Consider the following 24,100-nt stretch of genomic DNA (forward strand, 5'->3'; position numbering starts at 1 on the left):
GTCTTTGTCAACAATATAAAGTCATGCCAGTCTATACACACATAAAGTCTGACCTTTAAACCTTTAACTTGTTGGAATCAAAAGCGATTAGTCTTTGCCTAGAGTATAGAGCAATGTCAGCCTGCACATTTGTGCTGTCAGACCAGACTATCATGCTGGGCTTCCTACTGAGGGTACTGTTTTTTTTTCTTGGGATTTGTCGGGAAAACGTTCTTTGAATGGCGTCCATCCTTATGATATTTTATACTTCTATATTATTACATCTAAGCCACTCAATTATACTTATTAAGTAGGTTAATGATTAAGGAACTATTCTTACAAAACTGACACTAAATTATACTTTGCCCCATCTTATTCATGTATAAAAAGCAGTCATTTGTGTATTAAGGAAATAGATAAGTAACCGAAATAGATAGTAAGCTGAGAGCAAACAAAAACATCAACACTTACTCTGTTTGTCTTCCTCCTTTTTAAATTTCTAAAATGATAAAGATATTTAACAGTTACCGCAGGAGAAACAAGGCAAATTTCAATTGATAATTACCACAAGATAAACATGGAAATTCCACGGTCGAATAAAAAGAAATAATATACATGTACCAGAACGATGATATTGGGAGCTAGGTATACGCGAGGTAAATAGGTAAAACAGAAACCCTATGCGTGCATATTTATGATGTCGTTGTTTCAGGTGATACGCCAATAAAAAGTTATCTTTTCATTCATGTGTATTGATGTATCTACGTTCACGATCAAACAACATAAATACATTTTGAGTATAAATGTATATCGTAATATTCATTTGATAAATGATAATTGCGCTACATTGTAGTTAAAGGTGTTGCAATTTTGAGTTTGAGACCTTGTAATGCAATCAAATGGAGTTTTTGTTGTTCAAAATATTTCATGTAATCTAAATAATGTTTTGCAATCAAATATGACTAAAACGCGGTACACAAAAACAAATGGACATACGACTTACATTGTCCTAATAAAGATAAAACTTAACAAATTTTTGTAAATAAATATACTAGTACGTTACTCCCGTCTCATTCCTTTTTACCTCGGCCAAGTTGCACCATCAGATTTAACTTTAAGCCATGGTTTCTGCTTTTTTGTAAAATTTGATTAAAAAGCAAATTGTTTTGTTCTTTTTAAAATACGTTGACCTAACCAAGTTACTTAAACCATTAGAGACATTAACAACACTTTGTGCGCATTGAAGAGGTCTAGTGTTTCTTTGTGAAAAGAAAAATATGTTACAATGATTATATTTCAATGGGACTGAGTAAAAGATAAATGTTTGACATTGAACTAACTCTTAATCAAATAATTCATAATAATGTATTTGCATTTACTACTAATTAAATGACTTTTGCTTAATTGACTGTTGGAACAAAAGATAAATAATATGTAACTTCACTTTATGCGTCAGTATAGTTGCTAAGCCAATGGAAGAACTGACCTAAGGTAGTCCCCGAAATTACATTAAGAAATAAAGGTTGGAAGCGGTATGAAACTATTTTTTATTTTATCACTGAGAAATGGCGTGTTATCAATATAAAAAAGCAAAACGTTTAAAACAAAGTGTCTACCTCATAAAGAGTGGTATCTTTATGATAAACAACAAAGCGAACTTCTGCCAAAGGTTTATCTGGTCGACTTTGTCTGTATCGCTCTACACTCCCGAACATTTCAGAGCAGACCAATTCTATGGGATAAGCAAGATTTCCAGAACCAATAATCGGAAACGCTATTGTTTCATGTCCATTTGTTGTTGCTGTTTCCAAACATTGAACAACTGCTTTTCTAATACTCTGTTGAACGAATAGATCAAATCGCATGTTTAATAAATCGTTACTATTGTTAGTTATGTACATTATAAAAATTAATATTGATTTACTTTAATGCAAACATATTTTTGTCTTATGAAATATTTACATTGAATTTAATTACAAACAAATAAACTAGACGAGAAAAAATATTTGACTTCAATATATATTTGTTACAGGTGCCGTTCTTATCAAAATGTGTTTTGAGTAAAGTTTTCTTTCTGTCCGAAATATATTAAAATTCTCAATCCTCATTTCAATTTGAAGACAATTATGCAATTGGAAAAATAATTAAAGCAGTTCAGTTTTTAGCTTGCCAAACATGTTTCCTTTTTTAGTTCTAGAAGCTTCTGGATGGGGTCCATTGTGTTTATTTAAGCTTTCTTATAACAGAGGACCACCATCATGTGCAAATTTAGATTGATAAAAACCCGTCCACTAATTCATAAGCCTGAAAAAGTTTTAGTTTCTTAATTTGTTTCACCGGCCCTTAAAGACTTAAAAGATGCTAAGAAAAATATTTTACAAAAAAACTGATGAGGTCAGAAGCAAGGAAAACATAGCTGCTACTCAATATATTTCAATAACAAATACCTAGTTTGGCAATTATTACAAATTAACTCTGATGAAAATATTCGTTATTTATTTAACAAGAATAAATAAAAGTCCTACAGTTTACAAACCTCAATGCACTGTTTGACATCTACGTAGTATGGCAAAGTAATGTGAAACAGTTGTTTGCACATTAAATTAAAACCTTTCGTGATGGCTATTGTACCCGGCGATATTCCATTTGGAAATTTCAGTTTGCATTCCTTTTGAAGGTCAGGACCAACTGCTTTTGAGAGAGCAGCTGACACGTTACCAACACGCAGATCCAAATTTGGCCCGGTTGTATTGACAAGGACATCTGCCTAAAAGACAACAGCTTTAAATATTAGGAATCGCAAGGACTCGTAAAAACAAAAAAAAGGTCAAAACATATCTAAATGGAATATATGTATATTTAAAAAATACTTATACGGTGAACACTGTGAAAAGGACCTGAATTGATAAGAGAATTGATCATGAAATTGACAAAAAAGAACTTAAATAAACAAGAACAAAAATAAATTCACCTCAGTTTGGTCAAGCTGCTGTTTTAAAACCCTGATGACTGGGTCAACAATCTTGTCTTTCAAATCTGAAAGAAAGTCTAACATGGAGCCAATGTAAGCCATTTTGCGCAAAACATTTGTGAGAGTCAGATATGCTTTTGAGACTCACATTTTTTTCAAGTTTTAACTACGCGATTATCACGATTATCACGGTTATCGAAAAATTCTACTCCCGCTGCACCTCGGTATTTGTGAGCCATGAAAGAAATATACGAGTAAATAATACATATAAAGATATTGAATAAACTTACAAAGTTTAAAACAACATTTTATAACTTTGAAGAGTTTATCTCTGCGATTCTTATTCTGCATATTTACCATAAATGTTAGTCTGATATAAAAAAAAATCTTGTTTTGTTGTTTTTCCCTTGATGCTTTAAAGAATATTGATAACGATATTATGAAAGAAAATACGAAAGTAACCTTTCTGCCAGTCTGTCACACATTGTTCAATATATTCATCCATCTTCTTAAAGTGATCCATAGACTCTGTGAACAAAATCACACAACTTGGCCATACATGTGACTGATCAAGAAGCCATGATACAGAAATCTTCACAAAACATTTCATATATTCATCGAATGGCCAGTTACAAAATGATGCCATAGAAATAGCAAGCGTAGTTTCGTGCCCATCTTTGGCCTTAGAAAGAAGTTTTGTCGCAACAGCTTCTGTTTCCTGATAATTTCCATCGATCCAAGGTGAAACGGGCACTTCAATTGTGTTGCCGTGACGGGAAAATCTCAGCCCTTTTAAAATAAAAGTTGTTTTGCACTGAGTAGAAAACGTATTATCTTTTTTCCAACTGGAAGGACATTTATGTTCATAAACTGGGAGGACATTTATGTTCATGATATAGAGAGAACGATATGAAAAGAAAAAAGTAAGAAAAACTTGAATTATGATTATTACTATTCCAAATACATATATGTACACATGTATATGGTGCCTTGTGTTGAATTAAATGTAATGACAGTTAAATGTTGCACAGAGAGCTAACCGTTAATAAAATTTTTTGTAAAAAAACAGTTTAGCAATACTACTATACAAAAAAACCTTATTTTTTATCATTCCAGTAAATACCCTGAGACTGAAAACTGCCTGACCTAACATTATCTTATAGATAAATAGAAAAAAATGAGTTTTGTAAATAAAATTATAAAATACGGATATATCCCCTTCCATGTCAGTTTGTAAAATAAATATATAAGAAAAAAACACACAAATAAATGCAAACGAATTAAATTAAATGAGATACCGTTCTTTACTACAGACTTAACACTTTTTGATAAACACTTTTGAAATTTTTATTTTTTTTTAATTTTTGTAAGTTGGACTGACTGACTTGTAGCAATGATTTTGAACTGCTTATCTTAAGCTTGTGATTTACCTGTATATCTTTAACGTGTTTAGCAAGACTGTCGGTGATCCTTTAAATCGAATCATCGAACAAATGTTTGGCATAATAAAGTTTTACTATTCTAAATTATATCTAAAGCTAAAATTATATCTAAAGCAGTGTTATATGAAAGGTGTCTCAAAGGCAGCCTACCTTTAGATTCATCTAATTTAGGAATAGCAAAAGCAGAGGCCTTCACATCATTCGGATTGCTTATCTGAAGTATCAGTTCTCTTTCCTTATCATCCAACCATACGATCTCTTCTAATGAATGCTTTTTGGTAACCTTTTTGCGACCAACATAATATAGAACTTCTTTTTCTATGTAAACTTGTTTAGTCTGTTCTAAATCACTAAGAAATATCTTGCCCAGTTCCTTGCCAAAGAATGTACTGGCCTGTTGGCTGACCTGATCCATTTTCTCACAATACATCATTTTTAAAATACCTTTTACTTCTTCATAAGCTTTCTGTATGTTAACACTTAATCCTGTGATTTCGATTATCATCAGTTTTTGGTGAAATATTATATTAACTTCATATTTCTTTTTAACAGCTTCAAAATCAACACATTTTTCTAAACAATGCAACTGCAACTCTCGGTCTAGCGGAAAACATTTAATATCAGTTGGTAGTAACTGTTGTCTGTGAGTATCTGTAAGTCTTCCCTCTCTGTTTAACATGAAGAGTTCTTCCATGGCATTCGCAACTGCTTCTTTTAATCCAATCAACCGTATCCGCCTTTCTTTGTCTTGAATAACAAGGAGTTTTTTCTCGTATTTTTTACAAAATAATGTCAATTCATTTTGCCTAAGATTTATAGAAGTCGGTGATATATAGTCGATAACCATCCCGCTTATAAACCGTTTTGCTTTCCTCAATGTTGTCACATCAAATCCATAAACGTGAACCTTACTTTTCTCTTGTCTCACTACACATTTAGGGAACTTCAATTTAAGCGTTTCATTTAGCGAATTTTCAACATTCAGCTTATGCAGTTCTGACATTACTTTAGAAGAGAAACTTACTTCAACACTACGCACATCATTTTCTAGATTCCTTATTATACCTATGGCTTTTGTCACAGCTTTCTCAGTTCCTCTAAGATTGCAGTCTAAATGTCCACTATTCTCTTTAAAATCAAAATCTGTTAATCCTTGACCAATATCAGTGTTGTTACGTAATCTACGAAATACCTGTTCTCTCAAGATTTGCATTTGTTTCTTCACCAATATAGATCTCTCTTTACTTCGCTCTTCTTCTTTAAATGGTTCTTTGTGATCGGTTAAATGTTTGTCACGTGTCCGTTCTTCTACTTACAAAAGAAATAACAATGAAATAACTAATTGGCTTACAGTGTATTATTTCCTATTTGAAGACAAAACAAATGTTTAATGTAATATCAATAACTTGTTATATGTTCTAAACAGTCAAAAAATCGGCTATTAATTTAATGTTGTCACATTTTATATTGTTCAGATGTATAAAACAACGACTTTAATTTAAAAAGATCAAAATAAGATATAAATATTTTAGTAATGAAAACATCATCAAAGTAATGATAATCTTGAGTAGATAACTTGCGTATGTCGTAAACTTCGGCATTAGTTGATGTGGGGTGTTGTTCTGTTGTTTTAAAAAATCTTTCTCCATTTGGAAAAGCAAACTCCTTTGGTCGGACACCACCGGCAATTTCACTTGCTGACCTCGAAAAAGGTGTGGGTTTTGTGACAGTCTGAAATAAATATTTCAATTAAATTCTTAACCAGATTTATTAAAGTCAGCTCATGAATAACACTACGCTACATGTGAGAAATAAGCAGATCTGAACTTTAGTCAGATATATTCTTAGCTTACACACCATGAATATCTACTAACGCTAGAATGTGTAAACAAAGGCAGGAATTATGCAATTCTTTGGTCGGGACGAACACAGAATATGTACCAATATAATTATATATAAATTAAAGTAGTAAATCAAATTTTAATATGCGGTTGCTGAGACATTTTATTTTAAACCTCATTAAAATATTTCTATGACAGTTTTTGATCATTCGGGAAAATAACGGCCTGGCCAGCGTACTGAAAACAGCTTTTGTGTTCTTAGATTCCTATCAATGAATTATCGTACATATTAATTTTTTATATTCGATATTCGGTATACCTGAGACATTTGCCAAAATACCATTTTCATACTACAGAGAAATAAGCGTAAATGATGCACCGAACAACACTGGTTACCTCATAAAAGCTAACAGGTAAGCTAATATCAAAGGTATTCCAAATATAAAATCAGTAAGTTTTTAATGAGTTAATAACCTATTAATATCGACGAAACATGAAAGTCGCATTTGAGACGGTATGTATACGCTTATTCATTTCTTTCAATTCGATTTACCATAAAAGATATTTTGGTCTTTTTAAATATCGTGTTACTCCTTTCGACAATAATTTTGCGCACATTTAGCTTTACTATTGCACAATTACTATGTTATTTTCACATTCTTGTGTTACTAGACAGACGCGGTGTTACATCTATAAAGCTATTTTTCTTCAGATGTGCATTTCTCGCTTTTTCAAAAAACGAAACTTAAGGAAAGACTTGAATGTATGAGACGTGTATCAATATTTTAGTTCCTGCAAAATTTTGGTTCTTTTAGGTTAAGATATGACCAGATTTTTTATCGCCTTACATCTTCATTGATATACCAGGCCCGTCGTCACGATTGTGATGGGTGCGGTCAATTTGGTTGGTTTTAGCCAAAATCTAGGGGGGTACGGGGGCATGCTCCCCCTGAAAAAAATTTTATTCTAGGATGCTCTCAGGGGCGTTTTCCCGTAATATTTAGCACAGTTTACAGCCTGCCGCTAGTACATGTTAAAGTAATATGTCAACGATTTTTTACAGATTTAAGTGTGTCGTAAGTTTTAGGGGTGAAATTTAAGGTTCGCAAAACGGACGGACAGGTGTACATAAAAGATTATATTTTATTCAACGAGTTCAATAAATTCAGTAATGAACTTACACGAATTTAATATTCAGTTTATCACATACCAAAAATAAACACACTTTGAGCTGTAAAATGTATAATACATGTACGAATGCATTCTAAGCTTCCGTTAACACCAATATAGTTTTTGTAAGGTATTAAAGGGAGACACCGGCAAAATTTTCATTTCTTAGTTTTGACTTTTTCATTTATTATTTTGCAAATGTCCTCAAAATGAATACACTAGACAGTCAAAGGAACAAAACTTTTCTGCATATAAAGAATAAAATGGTGTTTTCCTAACTTGACCCGCGTGGGTCAGGTTAGAGCGCTAAGATTTCACAATAGTTGTCACAGTGAACTCTGGAAACGTTAAAGAACATGTCAAATCAATTACTTAGACTTAATTCAGTCATACAATATTCACAATACCTGTTATTGTAACTTCTAGGGTTTGTTCAAGTCATATGGCTTGTTTATAAGCTATTCGGTGATTTTTTTTGGCGTCTAAATTTCGTTCAACATATATAGATATATTTAAGCTTCAAACCCAAAATATATAGAATTTATACAGAAATTCATGCTGGGACTTTAAGAAATGTCATTTTAGCGTGATTTGAGTACATAATATCATTTTTTGATTTTTGTCATTATTTTGCCTGAGTATCCCTTTAATTCAGGACCAATATCAGCTTTATTACATAGTCTGCGAAATATTAGTTCTCTCAAATTTTGTATAATTTTTATTTACCGATACAGATATCTGTTTAAATAGCTCTTCTTTGGTATGAGTGGTGCGATCTATTGAAATATGTTGGTCACGTGGCCGTCTTTCTGTTTCTGTAAGAAATTACAATGAAACATTCAATTTACTTGTAAAGTATGATCTTTTATTTGAAAACAAAACAATGTTTAAAGTAATATCATTACCCTTAAAAAATAACCAAATATCGGCTATTAATATGAAGTTGTGCGTGTAAAAACTGTATTCCATTTCCACAATTTTAAAGCGTCCAGATGTTTAAAACAACGACTTTAATTAAACAAGAGCCACCGCCGGGCGGGGGCAACGCTCGACTTTTTACTTTTTCTAAACGCAAACATAGAAAGGTTTGAACATATATTGACGTTTCCTTTTTATAAATTTAGTTGGTCTGTCTTGTCACATTAGTTTTGTTTATATATTTTGTATATATATGAATAGAAACATTAAGCATATTTCTAAAAATAGCAACAGTACGCAATTTCTTAAAATAGCAACATGACGCAATTTCTAAAAATATTAAAAATGTCGCAATTTCTAAAGATAGAAAAAAATGACATAATTTCTAAAAATAAAAAAAATGACGCAATTTCTAAAAATAGCAACAATGATGCAAATTCTAAAAATAGAAAAATTGATGCAATTTCTAAAAATAGCAACAATGACGCAATTTCTAAAAATAGCAACAATGACGCAATTTCTAAAAATAGAAAAAAATGACGCAATTTCAAAAATAGAAAAAATGATGCAATTTCTAAAAATAGCAACAATGACGTAATTTCTAAAAATAGAAACAATGACGCAATTTCTAAAAATAGAACAAAAATGACGCAATTTCTAAAAATAGCAACAATGACGCAATTTCTAAAAATAGAAAAAAATGACGCAATTTCTAAAAATAGCAACAATGACGCAATTATTAAAAATAGAAAAAAAATGAAGCAATTTCTAAAAATAGCAACAATGACGCAATTTCTAAAAATAGAAAAAAAATGACGCAATTTCTAAAAATAGAAAAAAATGACGCAATTTCTAAAAAAAGCAACAATGACGCAATTTCTCTCTCTCTCTCTCTCTCTCTCTCTCTCTCTCTCTCTATATATATATATATATATATATATATATATATATATATATATATATATATATATATATACATGTATATATATATATATATATATATATATATATATATATATATATATATATATACACATGTATATATATGTATATATATATTTATATTTGATATATATATACATTTGATATATATATCTATATATGTATATATATATATATATATATCTATATATGTATATATATATATATATACATGCATATATATATATATTTATATATATATATATATATACCTGCATATATGTATATATATATACACACACATTTATATATATATATATATATATATATATATATATATATATATATATATATATATATATATATATATATATATATAATACATATACTATACATACACACACACCAATAAATGCACAATCTGAGAAAATTCAGTAATATAACCTTCAAGGTCAAGGTCATTAAAGAGCCCAAGCAAATTTGGGTTTGATTAACAACAAGGTCTGGTCCTTAAGAATGTTCAGTTATAATATGAAGTTTATCCCTTCAAAAATAGCAAAGTTACAGTCAGTTACTGCCAAAACAATGAAAATTTCAATAATTTGACCTTCAAAGGCAATGTCATTAATGAGTGAAGGTCAAGGTCTTTCGGTATATTTTTAACAGTTAACTTTGAAGATTATTATGTTCAAGTTTGAAGACAATCCATTCAAAAAAAAAAACAAAGTTACAGCCAATAATAGCCAAAAAAATGAAAATTTCAATAATTTGACCTTCAAAGTCAAGGTCATTGATGAGTGAATGTCAAGGTCTGACTGGTTATTTTTAAGGGATATCTTTGAAGATTATTATGTTCAAGTTTGAAGACAATCCATTCAAAAATAACAAAGTAACAGCCAATAACAGCATGAACAAGCAAAAATTGGACTTTTAACCTTGAAGGTCAAGGTCATTTATGGATGAAGGTCAAGGCTAGTGTGGTCTACTGAAAGGTCTTGTCCCAAGGGTTGTTGTGGCCAAGTATGAAGACAATACACCAAGAAATAAAAAAGTTATGATCCAGGTACAAGTTTTCGGACGCAACGGCAACGGCAACGGCAAAGGCAACGCCGACCTGACTATAACAATACCTCTACTTTTTTTTTTCAAAAAAAAAAAAGGCGAGCTAAAAAGATCAAAATAAGATATAAATATTTTAGTAATGAAAACATCATCAAGGTAATGATAATCTTGAGTAGATAACTTGCGTTTGTCGTAAACTTCGGCATTAGTTGATGTGGGGAGTTGTTCTGTTGTTTTACAAAATCTTTCTCCATTTGGAGAAGCAAACTCCTTTGGTCGGACACCGCCGGCAATTTCACTTGCTGAACTCGAAAAAGTTGTGGTTTTTTTGACAGTCTGAAAAAATATTTCAATTAAATTCTTAACCAAATTGATTAAAATCAGCTTCTAAATAACACTACGCTACAAGTAAGAAATAAGCAGATCTGAACTTTAGTCAGAGTGATTCTTATCTTACACACCGTGTATATATCCAGTAACGCTGGAATATTTAAATAACGCAGGAATTGTGCAATTCTTTTGTCGAAACAAGCAAAGCGGTAAGAAAAGGAACCAATATACATGTATATACTACTCAACACTTGCTAAGCATCATAAATTAATTCTTATATTATCACAGGTATAAAACAGATTTCTTTTCGATTTTTGAAAATTCTGATTCAGCAATGGTTTGAGATAGTCTCCTGTTGACTTATCCTTTTTAGGTAGCATGGAAAGCTAGTCATAATTATGAGACCTATAACGTAACCTTTTTCAAGTTTATCCTACATTCATCTGATATTTTACATTTTTCACTTTCAATGTTACGTTAGGTCTTAACAGACGACTGTTAAAAGGGGTAGCAAACTATTTGATATTAGACTAATACTTTAAAGGATTTAATTAGTAATCATTTGAAAGAAATTGAGTATCCTATGAAAGATTAATGCAAAATAAACGTGCTAAGGCAAACTGAAATTAAATTTGTCCATTGAAATTATTTTATTCTTTATAATAGTCTCATCTATACACATATATACATATAAAACATTTAAACATTGAAATTGTATATAGCCATTCTCGAAAGAATTACAAGAGACTTGTTATAGCTAATACTAAGAGGAATAACTCCACATACTGTAGATTTACCTCCCTTATTTACGTATATAAATCAATTGCAGTAGGATGACAAAATTGCACATTGTCATTATTAAAAAAGTTATTTGAGACATTTAATTACATAATATAATAGACTTTTTACATACTTAAAGTTTGATAACCTCTACTGACCTCGACTTAAAGACTGCCATAAGAAATTATACTGTAAAATGAATACTAAATTTTGTAATAAACACGCAATATAAAAAAAATGGTTTTACAAAATCATTTATCATTCATGGTTAGACCATGGATGAACTGGTCAGTAGTGATTATCAAAACATAGGGATAAAACAACAACTTATTTAATGTCACCACTGACATGTAATCCAACCTAGGATGCAATAGCCGTGCAATATTCAAAAACCGATTGGATACGGTAGCACTCGATTGGTAAAATAAAATTGAAACGGAATTTTTACTAGTTTTATTTGGATTAATGATACTCATATATTTTGTTCTTTTATTCTATCATTGCTGAATAAAAAATTATTTATAATCCAAAATGCTAATACAACTTATTAACATATTTGTATTAGGCGTCAATGTATATTCATAGCATAGGGAAAAATGAGCCGCGTCACGACAAAACCAACATAATGGGATTTGGATCCAGACCAGCATCCGCGCAGTCTGATCAGGATCCATGCTGTTCGCTTACAAACCCTACAACAAGTAGAGAAGCTGATAGCGAACAGCATGGATCCTGATCAGACTGCGCGGATGCGCAGGCTGGTCTGGATCCATGCTGGTCGCAAACCCATTATGTTGGTTTTGTCGTGACGCGGCTCAAATGTCGTCTACCGCTGATGAATAAATTGTATTACACCAGCATGTACGAGTATAGTTTCCATATGGCTGCCAAAGGATGGAAACATCAGTGTGAAAATTTAAATCAGCGTTCTAACCAATATAGAAGTGATTTTGAAACTGTTATTTTCGTGATGAAATAAAAGTATATTTTTCATTGCATTGCACATATTTTGACATGAAATTCTTTACTTTTATAAATTTGATAGATGCTTTGTCTTTTTGATACAATGCGTTTAGACTTTGCAAAAAGCCTTGATAATATCAAATGTAAACTGTCACAATGATATATATAAAATGCTAAAAAACTTTTTTCACGGCTAATTATTTGGACTACATGGAAAGCAAGCACCCCAATATTTTCATGTTTTAGATGGGTTGTACAGTCACATGTCTTTTGTTATACGGCGAAATTGCCGGCTTATTGTTATTCAGTGGCTTATATTTCTTACATCTGTCACTTCGATATGGCAATTGCTACCATTAGGCGGCATTTGAGAGAAGCAGAGTAATGGAGGGCTGTAGCGCACAAGTACAATGAGCGTCAATTTGGTAGGTAGTTGGTAGTTGGATATTCAAATAGCCAACTACTTACTAAGTGATAGTTGGTAATTCGTAATTCCCAACTATTTAACAGGTGGTAGTTGGTAATTCAATCCACAATCACCAGCGGGAAATGTTAAAACACATCATACATTTTTGAACACAGAATAAAGGAGGGTATCTATTTGTTTATTCGCGCGAATCCCCAACTACCTGCCAGGAGTTCGAATTACCAACTACAACATGTACATTTTGGTAGGTAATTGGGAATTCACACTTTTTTGTGAATAATTAGTTTCTGTCTTTAGAGAAGTACATGTTGTATTCGAATAACCAACTACCTTCTGGTTGGTAGTTTGGGATTCACGCTAATAACCAACTGATTTATGGTGAAGGGGGTGTTACCATATTATAGAAAACACATATTTAGTTATATAACCGTAACATTTTTAAACTGTTTATATGCAATATCCGAATTACCTTCTAGTACGTAGTTAGGGATTCACGCGAATAACCAACTGAGTCCCTTGGTCGACGTAGAGTGCAGGGTGTTACCATTTGATAGAACACATCTATCTTGCTATATAAACGTTATATTTATTCCGGAAAAGTACTTTCTGTTTTAGCGGAAAACATGCATAGTTCGAATAACCATTTACCGTCTGGTTGGTAGTTGGGGATTCACTCAAATAACGAAATGTGTCCCCTGGTTGACGTAGAGTGAGGGGTGATACCATTTGGTAAAATATATATATATATATATATATATATATACACATACACATGTCTTTGACTTTTATTCAGTAAAAAATAATTTTAAAATAAAAATCAAACTTTTTGTGTACCTAACGCAGTAAAGCATTTTTTGACATTTATTTGGTAATTTACATGAACTGAAAGTGTTATTTGCAATATGTAAATTATTATTTTGTTTACTTGAAAATATTTTACCTTTAATTTACATTACCGTTTTTAAAATGCTCATGAAAATTAGCATCAATCTCTAGGTTTGCTGCATTAACATACTTTAGCCGCGTCACGACAAAACCAACATAATGGGTTTGCGACCAGCATGGATCCAGACCAGCCTGCGCATCCGCGCAGTCTGATCAGGAACCATGCTGTTCGCTATCAGTTTCTTTACTTGTTATAGGGTTTGTAATCGAACAGCATGGATCCTGATCAGACTGCGCGGATGCTCAGGCTGGTCTAGATCCATGCTGGTCACAAACCCATTATGTTGGTTTTGTCATGACGCGGCTCACTTTTTTTCATCTAATTTCCGCCACTAGAAATATTTTTAACTAGTGAAACAAGATTAAATAGACCTATATTAAACCAGCATTTATCATAAGCAACAAGTATTGGTTTCAGCTTGCTTATTGTCACTATTAGAACTGCGATTCTTTTTAACGGAACATGACTTCTTGGCATATTTTTATTGCCTGTCAACAGTCTTACTTATTTTTCTTATACTACTCGTTTGTGTAATGTCCTTTATCACAACCCCTCGAGCAAGGACACGAATGTCAGCCATATAGGTGTGAAAATTAAATTGCATTACTCAATTTTAAGTTTACTAATGTGATAATGTATAAAGGACTTCCAAAATAGTTATAAATCAGAGCGGACGCTGTAGTGCAGTGGTAACACTGTCTGACTACGAATCTAGGGGTTGCGAGTTCGATCCCCCGCTTCTCCACTAAAACACTAACATAATAATTAATAAATAAAAGCAACTCACACACACTCAGACACAAACGCACGTCACTTCTCAAACACTGACACACAGGACACTACTGACACACTGACATACAGGACACTACTGACACACTGACATACAGGACACTACTCAGACACTGACATACAGGACACTACTGACACACTGACATACAGAACACTACTGAAACACTGACACACAGGACACTACTGACACACTGACATACAGAACACTACTCAGACACTGACACACAGAACACTACTGACACACTGACACACTACTCAGACACTGACACACAGAACACTACTGACACACTGACACACAGAACACTACTCAGACACTGACACACAGGACACTACTGACACACTGACACACAGGACACTACTCAGACACTGACACACAGGCCACTACTCAGACACTGACACACAGGACACTACTCAGACACTAACATACAGGACATTACTGACACTGTCAGAGGACACTACTCAGACACTGACACAGGACACTACTGACACACTGACACACAGGACACTACTCAGACACTGACACACAGGACACTACTCAGACACTGACACACAGAACACTACTGACACACTGACATAGAGAACACTACTCAGACACTGACACACAGGACACTACTGACACACAGGACACTACTCAGACACTGACACAATGAACACTACTGACACACTGACACACAGAACACTACTCAGACACTGACACACAGGACACTACTGACACACTGACACACAGGACACTACTCAGACACTGGTACAATTGACACTACTGACACACTGACACAGGACACTACTCAGACACTGACACAATGGACACTACTGACACACTGACACAGGACACTCTGACTCAGACACTGACACAATGGACACTACCCAGACACAGACACAGGACACTACCCAGACACTGACACAGGACACTACCCAGACATGGACACTACCCAGACACTGACACAGGACACTACTCAGACACTGACACATAGAGGCTACTCACACACAGTCACAGGACACTATTCACGCACGAACACAGGACACTGCTCACACCAGGATACAATAAACTACTCACACACGGGCACTACTCAAACACTGACATACAAGACACTACTCACACACTGACATACAGGACACTACTCACACACTGACATACAGGACACTACGGACACAGGGTACTACGCACACACTGACATACAAGACACTACTCACACACGGAAAAAGGACACTACTCACACACTGACACAGCACATTACTCACATACTGATACAAGACACTACTCGCACACCTTCTCATACACACACACCTACTCACACACGCGCACACGACACTATTCACACACTTCCGTAGGACACTACTCACACACTGAAAAAGAGCACTAATCAAAAACTGACACTGGTCACTACTCAGACACTGACACAATGGACACTATTCACTCACTTCCACATAACATTCTCACACACTTCCACAGGACACTACTCACACACTTCCACAGGACACTACTCACAAACGGACACATGGACACTACTCACATACTGACACAGATCACTACTCACACACGGACACATGAACACTACTCACACACTGACACATGATCACTACTCACACACTGACACATGGTCACTACACACACACTGATTAAGGACACAACTCACACACTGATACACAGAAACTACTCACACACTGACAAAGGACACTTCTCACACAATGACACAGGACACTACTCACAAACTGACACAGGGCACTACTCACACACTGACATAGGGCAAAACTCACACAATGACACGCAAGACACTAATCACACACTGAAACATAGAGACTACACACTGACACTGGGCACTACTCACACACTGACACAGGGCAATTCTAACACTGACAAAGGACACAACTCACACAATATTACGCAGGACACTAATCAAACACTGACACATAGAGACTAATAACACACTGACAAAGGACACTACTAAAACACTGACACACAAGGAGACTACTCACACACTGACACAGGACACTACACAAAAACTGATATGCAGAACGCTACTCGCACACTGACACACATACCATTGAACACTATACACACGCGCACGACACTACGGACACAGAGTGTACTACTCAAACAACGCCCTGTAACAGCATACTCCTCACATCAGGACACTGACACAGCACACACGGACACACATGGCACTACTCAAACAATGACCTGACATACAGAACCTACAGGCACACGCAGGACACATACCATAAATCGACTCAGATGGTTATTCGCGTGAATCTGCAACTACCAATCAGAAGGTTATTGGTTTTTCCAACATTTCATGTTTTTCTCTAAAAACAGAAAATACTTTTGCAGAATTAAAGTAAAAAATATATGTGATAAGTTGGCTTAATTCTACCAAATGGTATCATTGCATCACCCTATATAGCTACGTCGAGGAGCGGACCTTGTTGGTAATTCACTACCTGAAGGTAGTTGGTAATTTGACTTTTGCATGTTTCCCCATTAAAAAATTACTTTTTCGAAATAAATGGAACGGATCTAAAAAAGAAAGATGTGTTCTCTAACATAGAAACACACTGTCTCATTATGCGCACAGGGAAACTCGGTTGTTCGTGGGAATCTTCAATTTTCAACAAGAAGGTTTTCCCCTCAAAGCGGAAAGAAAAAATTTCCAGAATAATATAACGGATATATAACAAGAGATATTTGTTCTTCAACATGAAAACACCTTGTTTCAGGACACAGTTGGCTATTCTCGCGTATATCCAACTACCAATTTGAAGGTAGTTGGTTATCCGATCTTTGAATGTTTTCCCCTCAAAACAGAAAGTAGTTTTCCAGAATTTACGCTAAAATTCAACTGAGTCCCCTGGTCGATGTAGGGAGACGGGTGAAAGCATTTGGTAGAGTCCATCCATCCTGTCATATTAACAAGTTCGAATTACCAACTACCTGCTGGTAGGTTGTTTGGGATTATCGTATTTAAAATGATTGATATGTTCTAACATTTCAAGCTGGTGATAGTGGATTTAATAACCAACTATCAGCTGTTGAATATTTGGGAATTACGAATTACAAAATACCAGTTAGTAGGTAGTTGGTTATTCGAATATTCAACTACCAACCAACTACCTACCAAAGTGACGCTCATACAAGTACTGTATATTTTAAATAAATTTATGTAATAAATGCAGATAATAAGTGCCGCTAGCTAACTTTACATGTTGACTTAACAATAGTGTCAAGTATATTTAATCACAAGTCAGTAAGTACTGGGTCCGGAAGGGAGGTTAAAAAATATCAATTTTTACCACTGTGTATATCCAGTAACGCCGGTATGTAAAAATGCACGACTCGTGCAAAAGGTAACGCAGATTTGTGTAATAAATGGCGGATACCTGGCAGGATTTCCAACGCGGTGAGTAAACTGGCAATATATTTTTTATTTAATCAATCTTGAAAAAAAAGGAAAAGCCGCATACGTCTGCGAAGACAGTCTTACTTTTCAAGATCATGACTTGACCACCGTTTTGAGGGTGATTTTGGCTTTTTGTCGACTCTTATTAGTACAACAATGCATATAATAACATATAATTTCAGTTTTTTGGTATGCAAATGACATGTACTAAACTTCCGATGACATGGAAAATTGAATATAAGCTGATAAAATGTGATTCAAGCCGTTTTTAACGCTGATGTACGTGAATAGTGCTTCGCGGTAACTTTCAACATTTTGATTGCATATTGTAACTTAATACAATTTGATAATTGTTTCCTGAAATAAATTATTATTTGCAAACATATGTTATCCACTTCGGATCTTGTTAGAAAATAAGAACTTGTAAATAAATTGAAAAAAAAGAAATAATAGAAAACAATCAAGGGGGAAAAGTGTCTGCATATTTTATGCCTGAAATAATGCACCAGTAAAGCTTGAAACTCCATATGACCTTTACTGTGTTGGCGTGATGTGACCCCACCAAAACAAATATCTAGCTGTAGCAATTTGCCTGGTGAACTTCTGTTAAAATTTGATTATTCATTTAATCTATTTATTTTTCTGATATAAGAAAGTAACTTTTATTCAAAAGATATTTTACTTAGAAACTTTAATGCCCAAAACTTGTAAATATTTTGAATATAGGATAATATTGTTCTCTGCTAAAGTTAAATAAATACTAACCCTTGAGGTAAAGATTTACCCCACTCTTGGGGTTTCTTTTTTATGTTATTTTGTATGGGAAAACATATATGAATCTAAGAGCTTAATAACAAAATTTTTGTGCAGCAATAATAACGTTTAAAATCAAAGCACAGAAGGCGCTGAATTTGTTTGGGTCTCAGAATGTAAGAAAGGTGCAGGTTGTGAGATTATATGTATAGTGCCACCAATGCTTTCCAGCGTTTTAATTGTAGTAAATTGGCTATAAGACTAATTGCAACACTGATATTCAATCCAAAGTTTATTTGACTTTAACAATTTGAAAAAAAAAATGAGTTACCTTTACTGGGATTTGAACTCCAGACCTCTCGCTTCCTAAGCGAGCCCGAAAACCCTTCAGCCACCGTGAATTTATATGTGAACGGGCTGAAGAAAACCATATTATTCTAAATTAGGACTTGTAACGACTTTAACTGTTGTTTAACACAGATGTAAATAATCCTGGAGCTTACTATAAGCATTTATATTTATAAAGAATCAAAGGGCTGCAAGTTCTGTGGTATTTTCTGATCTTTGCAATCTAAATCGTACTGTATATCTGTATGCATTTTCCTGTATAGGTTTATTTTTATGTATTATAATTCATTTTGCAAGGCACCAGAGTTTGATACATACGGAATTCTGCATAACTAGAGTTGCATCAAAAAATCATTTATGTTCATTTTTTACGACAGTCACACTTTATCCTTGCATATCATGGCTACTTCCTTAACAAGAACACTTAAAAAAGAATTTAACAAAAAAAAAAGTTTCCTCGCCTGGGATTCGAACTCGAGACCTCTCACTCACTAAGCGAGCGCGTTACCACTGTACCACGGAGAAGTTATACACAGAAAGGCTGAATAATATCAAGTCATTCTAAATTTAGAACTTCCATTGCATTTCGGGTTTGTAATCCTTATTAATTTCAAGGTATTTTGTTCAGGGTAAACCTGTTGTTTAAAATTGAAGTAAATATTTTAGCGAAAATCCTCTCGCCCAAACAGTCCGACATGTAAAATCTATATATTCCACTACTCGGTTTGTGTAGTATTCGGTAATAAATAGTATTTTCATTGATAAAATCATATTCATCCGCGTAATTTGTGATTGTGCATTTATTGACAATTCTATAAGCCAACGCTATTGTTTAACTTTAAATGCGTTGTAATTTGTTGGATACTTGTAACAAAATAAAATATTTCTTTCTTTTAAATCGCTAGTTTTAAGCTGTTTTGAGAACTACTTGTTGTTAGGTTTGTCGTAAACTTCTGTGTCAGAGATTGAATGTCCGCTTTGTATTTAGTTATTTTCGATCAGAAAATACAATAAAACAATATTAGAAATCTTCGACCATTCAGGAATTACTTTGCTTGAAAATTGATGCGCCTGTCTTTGACCATCTTTACGCAGTGAACTCCCCCTGAATTTTTCGGCTTTAGTGTACATACAAAAGGTAAGTAACCGCTTCAAAAAAGTGGACTACTTTCGGCATTTGCAGTTAAGAACATTAGACTCTGAAATTTCGCTACCATTATTTGTTTGGTCTGACGACCCAAACAAATAAAAACTAACAAGACTAATGACCCTTAAACAAGAGCACCGCTAGGCAGAGCATCATATGCCCGAAAGTGTTTTTTTTTTTTGTTTTGTTTTTTCTTTTTGTTAGTAAGGATGAAGCATTTGTAAGACATGGGAATTAAAAAAAGTATTACCTTCTTCAATAGCAATCTTCCTATGAAGTTTGAATACTGTGGGCAAAATGGAACTTAAGTTATGCTCTGGAAACTGTTTTCAGTTTTGAGGTAATAACGACCTTGAACTTTGACCTTGTGACCCAAAAATCAATAGGAGTGTTCTATCCAATATAGACAATCATCCTATGAAGTTTGAACACTGTGGGCCAAATAGAACTTAAGTTATGTTCTGGAAACTGTTTTCAGTTTTAAAGAAATAGTGACCTTGACCTTTGACCTTGTTATTCCAAAATCAATCGGGGTCTTCTACCCAATATGGACACTCATCCTTTGAAGTTTGAATATTGTGGGCTAAAAAGACCTTAAATTATGCTCTGGAAAACTGTTTTCAGTTTTGAGGTAATTATAGCGACCTTGAACTTTGACCTTGTTACCCAAAAATCAATAGGAGTGTTCTACCCAATATGGACAATCGTCCTATGAAGTTTGAATATTGTGGGCCAAATAGACCTTAAGTTATGCTCTGGAAAATGTTTTCAGTTTTGAAGTAATAGCTACCTTGAACTTTGACCTTGTGACCCAAAAATCAATATGAGTGTTCTACCCAATATGGACAATCATCCTATGAAGTTTGAACACTGTGGGCCAAACAAACTTTAAGTTATGCTGTGGAAACCGTTTTCAGTTTTGAGGTAATAGCGACCTTGAACTTTGACCTTGTGATCAAAAAATCAATAGGAGTGCTCTACCCAATATGGACAATCATCCTATGAAGTTTGAACATTGTGGGCTAACTATAACTTAAGTTATGTTCCGGAAACTGTTTTCAGTTTTAAAGTAATAGTGACCTTGACCTTTGACCTTGTGACCCCAAAATCATAAGAGGTCTTCTACCCAATATGGACAATCATCCTATGAAGTTTGAATACTGTGGGCAAAATGGAACTGTTTTCAGTTTTAAGGTAATAGTGACCTTGAACTTTGACCTTGTGATCCCAAGAACGATACTGTGGGCGAAATGGAACTTAAGTTATGCTCCGGAAACTGTTTTCAGTTTTAAGGTAATAGTGACCTTGACCTTTGACCTTGTGACCCCAAAATCATAAGAGGTCTTCTACCCAATATGGACAATCATCCTATGAAGTTTGAATACTGTGGGCAAAATGGAACTGTTTTCAGTTTTAAGGTAATAGTGACCTTGAACTTTGACCTTGTGATCCCAAGAACGATAGGGGTCTTCTACCCAATATGGACAATCATACTATGAAGTTAGAACATTGTGGGCCAAATGGAACTTAAGTTATGCTCCGGAAACTGTTTTCAGTTTTAAGGTAATAGTGACCTTGACCTTTGACCTTGTTACCCCTAAGTCAATAGGGGTCTTCTACCCAATATGGACAATCATCCTATGAAGTTTGAATACTGTAGGCCAAACGGAACTTAAGTATGCTCCGGAAACTGTTTTCAGTTTTGAGGTAATAGTGACCTTGACCTTTGACCTTGTGACCCCAAAATCAATAGGGGTCTTCTACCCAATATGGACAATCATCCTATGAAGTTTGAATATTGTCGGCCAAATGGAAGTTACGTTATGCTTCGGAAACCAAATTGCTAACGGACGGACGGAAGTGCCAACAATTGGGGTTAATGTGCTTTTTATCAACTGGATGGACGGACAGACGGACGCACGCCAGGGAGTATAACATAGTATGCCCGAAATTCTTTCGGGCATATAAAAAGGCAACCAGTATAGAGCCCATTTACATCCATACATACTTGGTAGCTCATTTTGTACAAATACATGTACATTAAATCCCTCAGAGTTTGAATAAACTGTTCCAAATTCACAGTTGAGCAAAATCATATCGTAATTTTAGTTGGTAAAGAGTGACATAGACTAAAGACAGGCTAAATATATTTAAGTTACTTTTCGCTTTATGATCACTACTCAAATGCACATGTAAATGGAGAGCTACTAGAGATGTGTTTGTGAAAGATTTTATTCATCCATGCCATGAAGGTCTTAAATGACTTCTTCATGTTTACTATGTCAGATAATTAATAAAGAGCGAGAATAATGAAAATTGCTATAATTTAACAAAGCACACTTTCATAACTTCCATCTCAATAGATATTGAGAAATTGCTATTTATAAAAAACTGTTTAAACCCCGTTGTTTCCTTGAGTAAGAAATTTTTCACTCATAGCTTCTACTCATTTTAACAAAGACATGTATTACATGACTTATAGAACTGTGGTTTCAGGGACGGATTCGGTGTCTATATTTCCTACGCTGTTCAAACTAAAATAAATTCTGTATGAAATGAATTTAAGCTTGTCCACAAAAATATTTTTGAAAAGTGCTCATACTCGTCGATTAATGGCGTTAAATCCGTGTTATAATTCAGTACCATATATGGAAAAAATCACATTTTCCGAGGATACCGCGAAGCACTATTCATGTACATTGGTGTTACCTCATATAAACGGCATGAATCACATTTTATCATCTTATTTTATGTACCAATTAGAGCCAACAAAAAGCCAAAATCACACTCAAAACGGTTGGTCAAGCCATCATTTTCACGAATGATCTTGAAAAGTATAATAGCAATTTCGTGGCAATAATATTGATAAGGGATAAAGTAGAATGTCTTCGCAGCCGTATGCAGCTATTCCTTTTATTTCAGATTGGTTGAATAAAAAAATATATTGGCCAGTTTACTTACCGCGTTGGGAATCCTGACAGGTATCCGCCATTTATTGAACAAATTTGCATTACTTTTTGCACAAATCGTGCGTTGTTTTCACATTCCAGCGTAACTGGATATAGGGGCCTACGGTGTTTACCTTGGCTTCATTTAAAGTTAGCCGGAAAGTGACACTTTGTCCGGATCCTATCGTCGCTAATTGTGGAGTTGGAGAATTCGTTGAAGATGCATAGAAAGTTTCAGTGTTCAAAGAAGTCCGATGACCCTGGCGTAGTCTTGATCGTTTTTCCTCGCCACTGGCCATTTTTGATATAACCTTGAAAATATCAAATTGTAAAATTACCTAGGTAAACGAAAAAAGGAAGTACCAAATAACGTGCAGATAACTGGTATATACTTGTTCACATTTTCTTCATGCTGAAATTTAATTCTGATTCATTAAAAATTCATTTATAGGAGTTAAATAATACAATGTGGCCATACCACGTGACTTTTCGGGTACGGAACACGCCGATTTTTCACCCGATTCAGGTATGTTTTTTATTCATAACTTATTTATTACTCAACCGATTTTGATGAGATAAGGCGCAGAGTACCCGTAATTATATCAGTTGTCCACGGTATATCAAAATTCTGAAAACCCCTGAATGGTTTTTGAGAACATTCGAGTACAGTTTTCTTTTCATAGCCTGGGCCGAGGGGAACGGTACACACTCATTTGGCATAACAGGCGATTTCTAGCAAGTCATATGTTTTTTGACACTATTTCATAGAAAAATACATGTTAAATCTGATATATTTACTATATCCAATGTATCGAGTGAATGCAGTGATGTTTTAGCATATTTTCATAAAGTGATGTTGAAATGATACGGAACACACTTTTATTTCAAAAGATACGGTACACACACAATTTCTGTCTTTGAAACAATTCTAAAATAAAATATATAAAAAATTAATTTACATTAGATCTA

General features: G+C 34.0%; 1 protein-coding gene across 3 annotated transcripts; it reads right to left on the reverse strand.

Moving 5' to 3' along the window:
* Window positions 1-195: 195 nt before the first annotated feature.
* Window positions 196-23,554, reverse strand: LOC132724602 (uncharacterized). Of its 3 annotated transcripts, XM_060709484.1 has the most exons (8): window positions 23,266-23,554; window positions 10,490-10,640; window positions 4,543-5,700; window positions 3,413-3,739; window positions 2,951-3,015; window positions 2,516-2,746; window positions 1,596-1,817; window positions 196-478 (listed from the first exon to the last, which is right to left on the reverse strand). In XM_060709484.1, the coding sequence occupies exons 1-8, from the start codon at window positions 23,428-23,430 to the stop codon at window positions 440-442; spliced, it is 2,358 nt and encodes a 785-aa protein (XP_060565467.1). In that variant the 5' UTR covers window positions 23,431-23,554; the 3' UTR covers window positions 196-439. The 3 variants fall into 3 exon arrangements, with proteins under 3 accessions (XP_060565467.1, XP_060565469.1, XP_060565468.1); XM_060709486.1 differs by lacking the exon at window positions 10,490-10,640 and having other exon boundaries at window positions 4,543-6,123; window positions 23,266-23,405; XM_060709485.1 differs by lacking the exons at window positions 10,490-10,640; window positions 23,266-23,554 and adding an exon at window positions 8,130-8,222 and having other exon boundaries at window positions 4,543-6,123.
* Window positions 23,555-24,100: the final 546 nt, after the last annotated feature.

The sequence above is a fragment of the Ruditapes philippinarum genome, unplaced genomic scaffold (genome assembly GCF_026571515.1).
Source record: "Ruditapes philippinarum isolate M1 unplaced genomic scaffold, ASM2657151v2 ctg2012_1_1_1_1, whole genome shotgun sequence".
NCBI lineage: Eukaryota > Metazoa > Mollusca > Bivalvia > Venerida > Veneridae > Ruditapes > Ruditapes philippinarum.

Bases quoted from the DNA above. Each gene is read 5' to 3' on its own strand.
- LOC132724602 (XM_060709484.1), bottom strand. From the start codon at position 23,430: ATGGCCAGTGGCGAGGAAAAACGATCAAGACTACGCCAGGGTCATCGG. The intron at 2,747-2,950 runs GTGAATTTATTT...GTTGTCTTTTAG, and splicing joins AGCAGCTTGACCAAACTGAG to GCAGATGTCCTTGTCAATAC. The intron at 479-1,595 runs GTAGACACTTTG...TTATCATTTTAG, and splicing joins AAGATACCACTCTTTATGAG to AAATTTAAAAAGGAGGAAGA.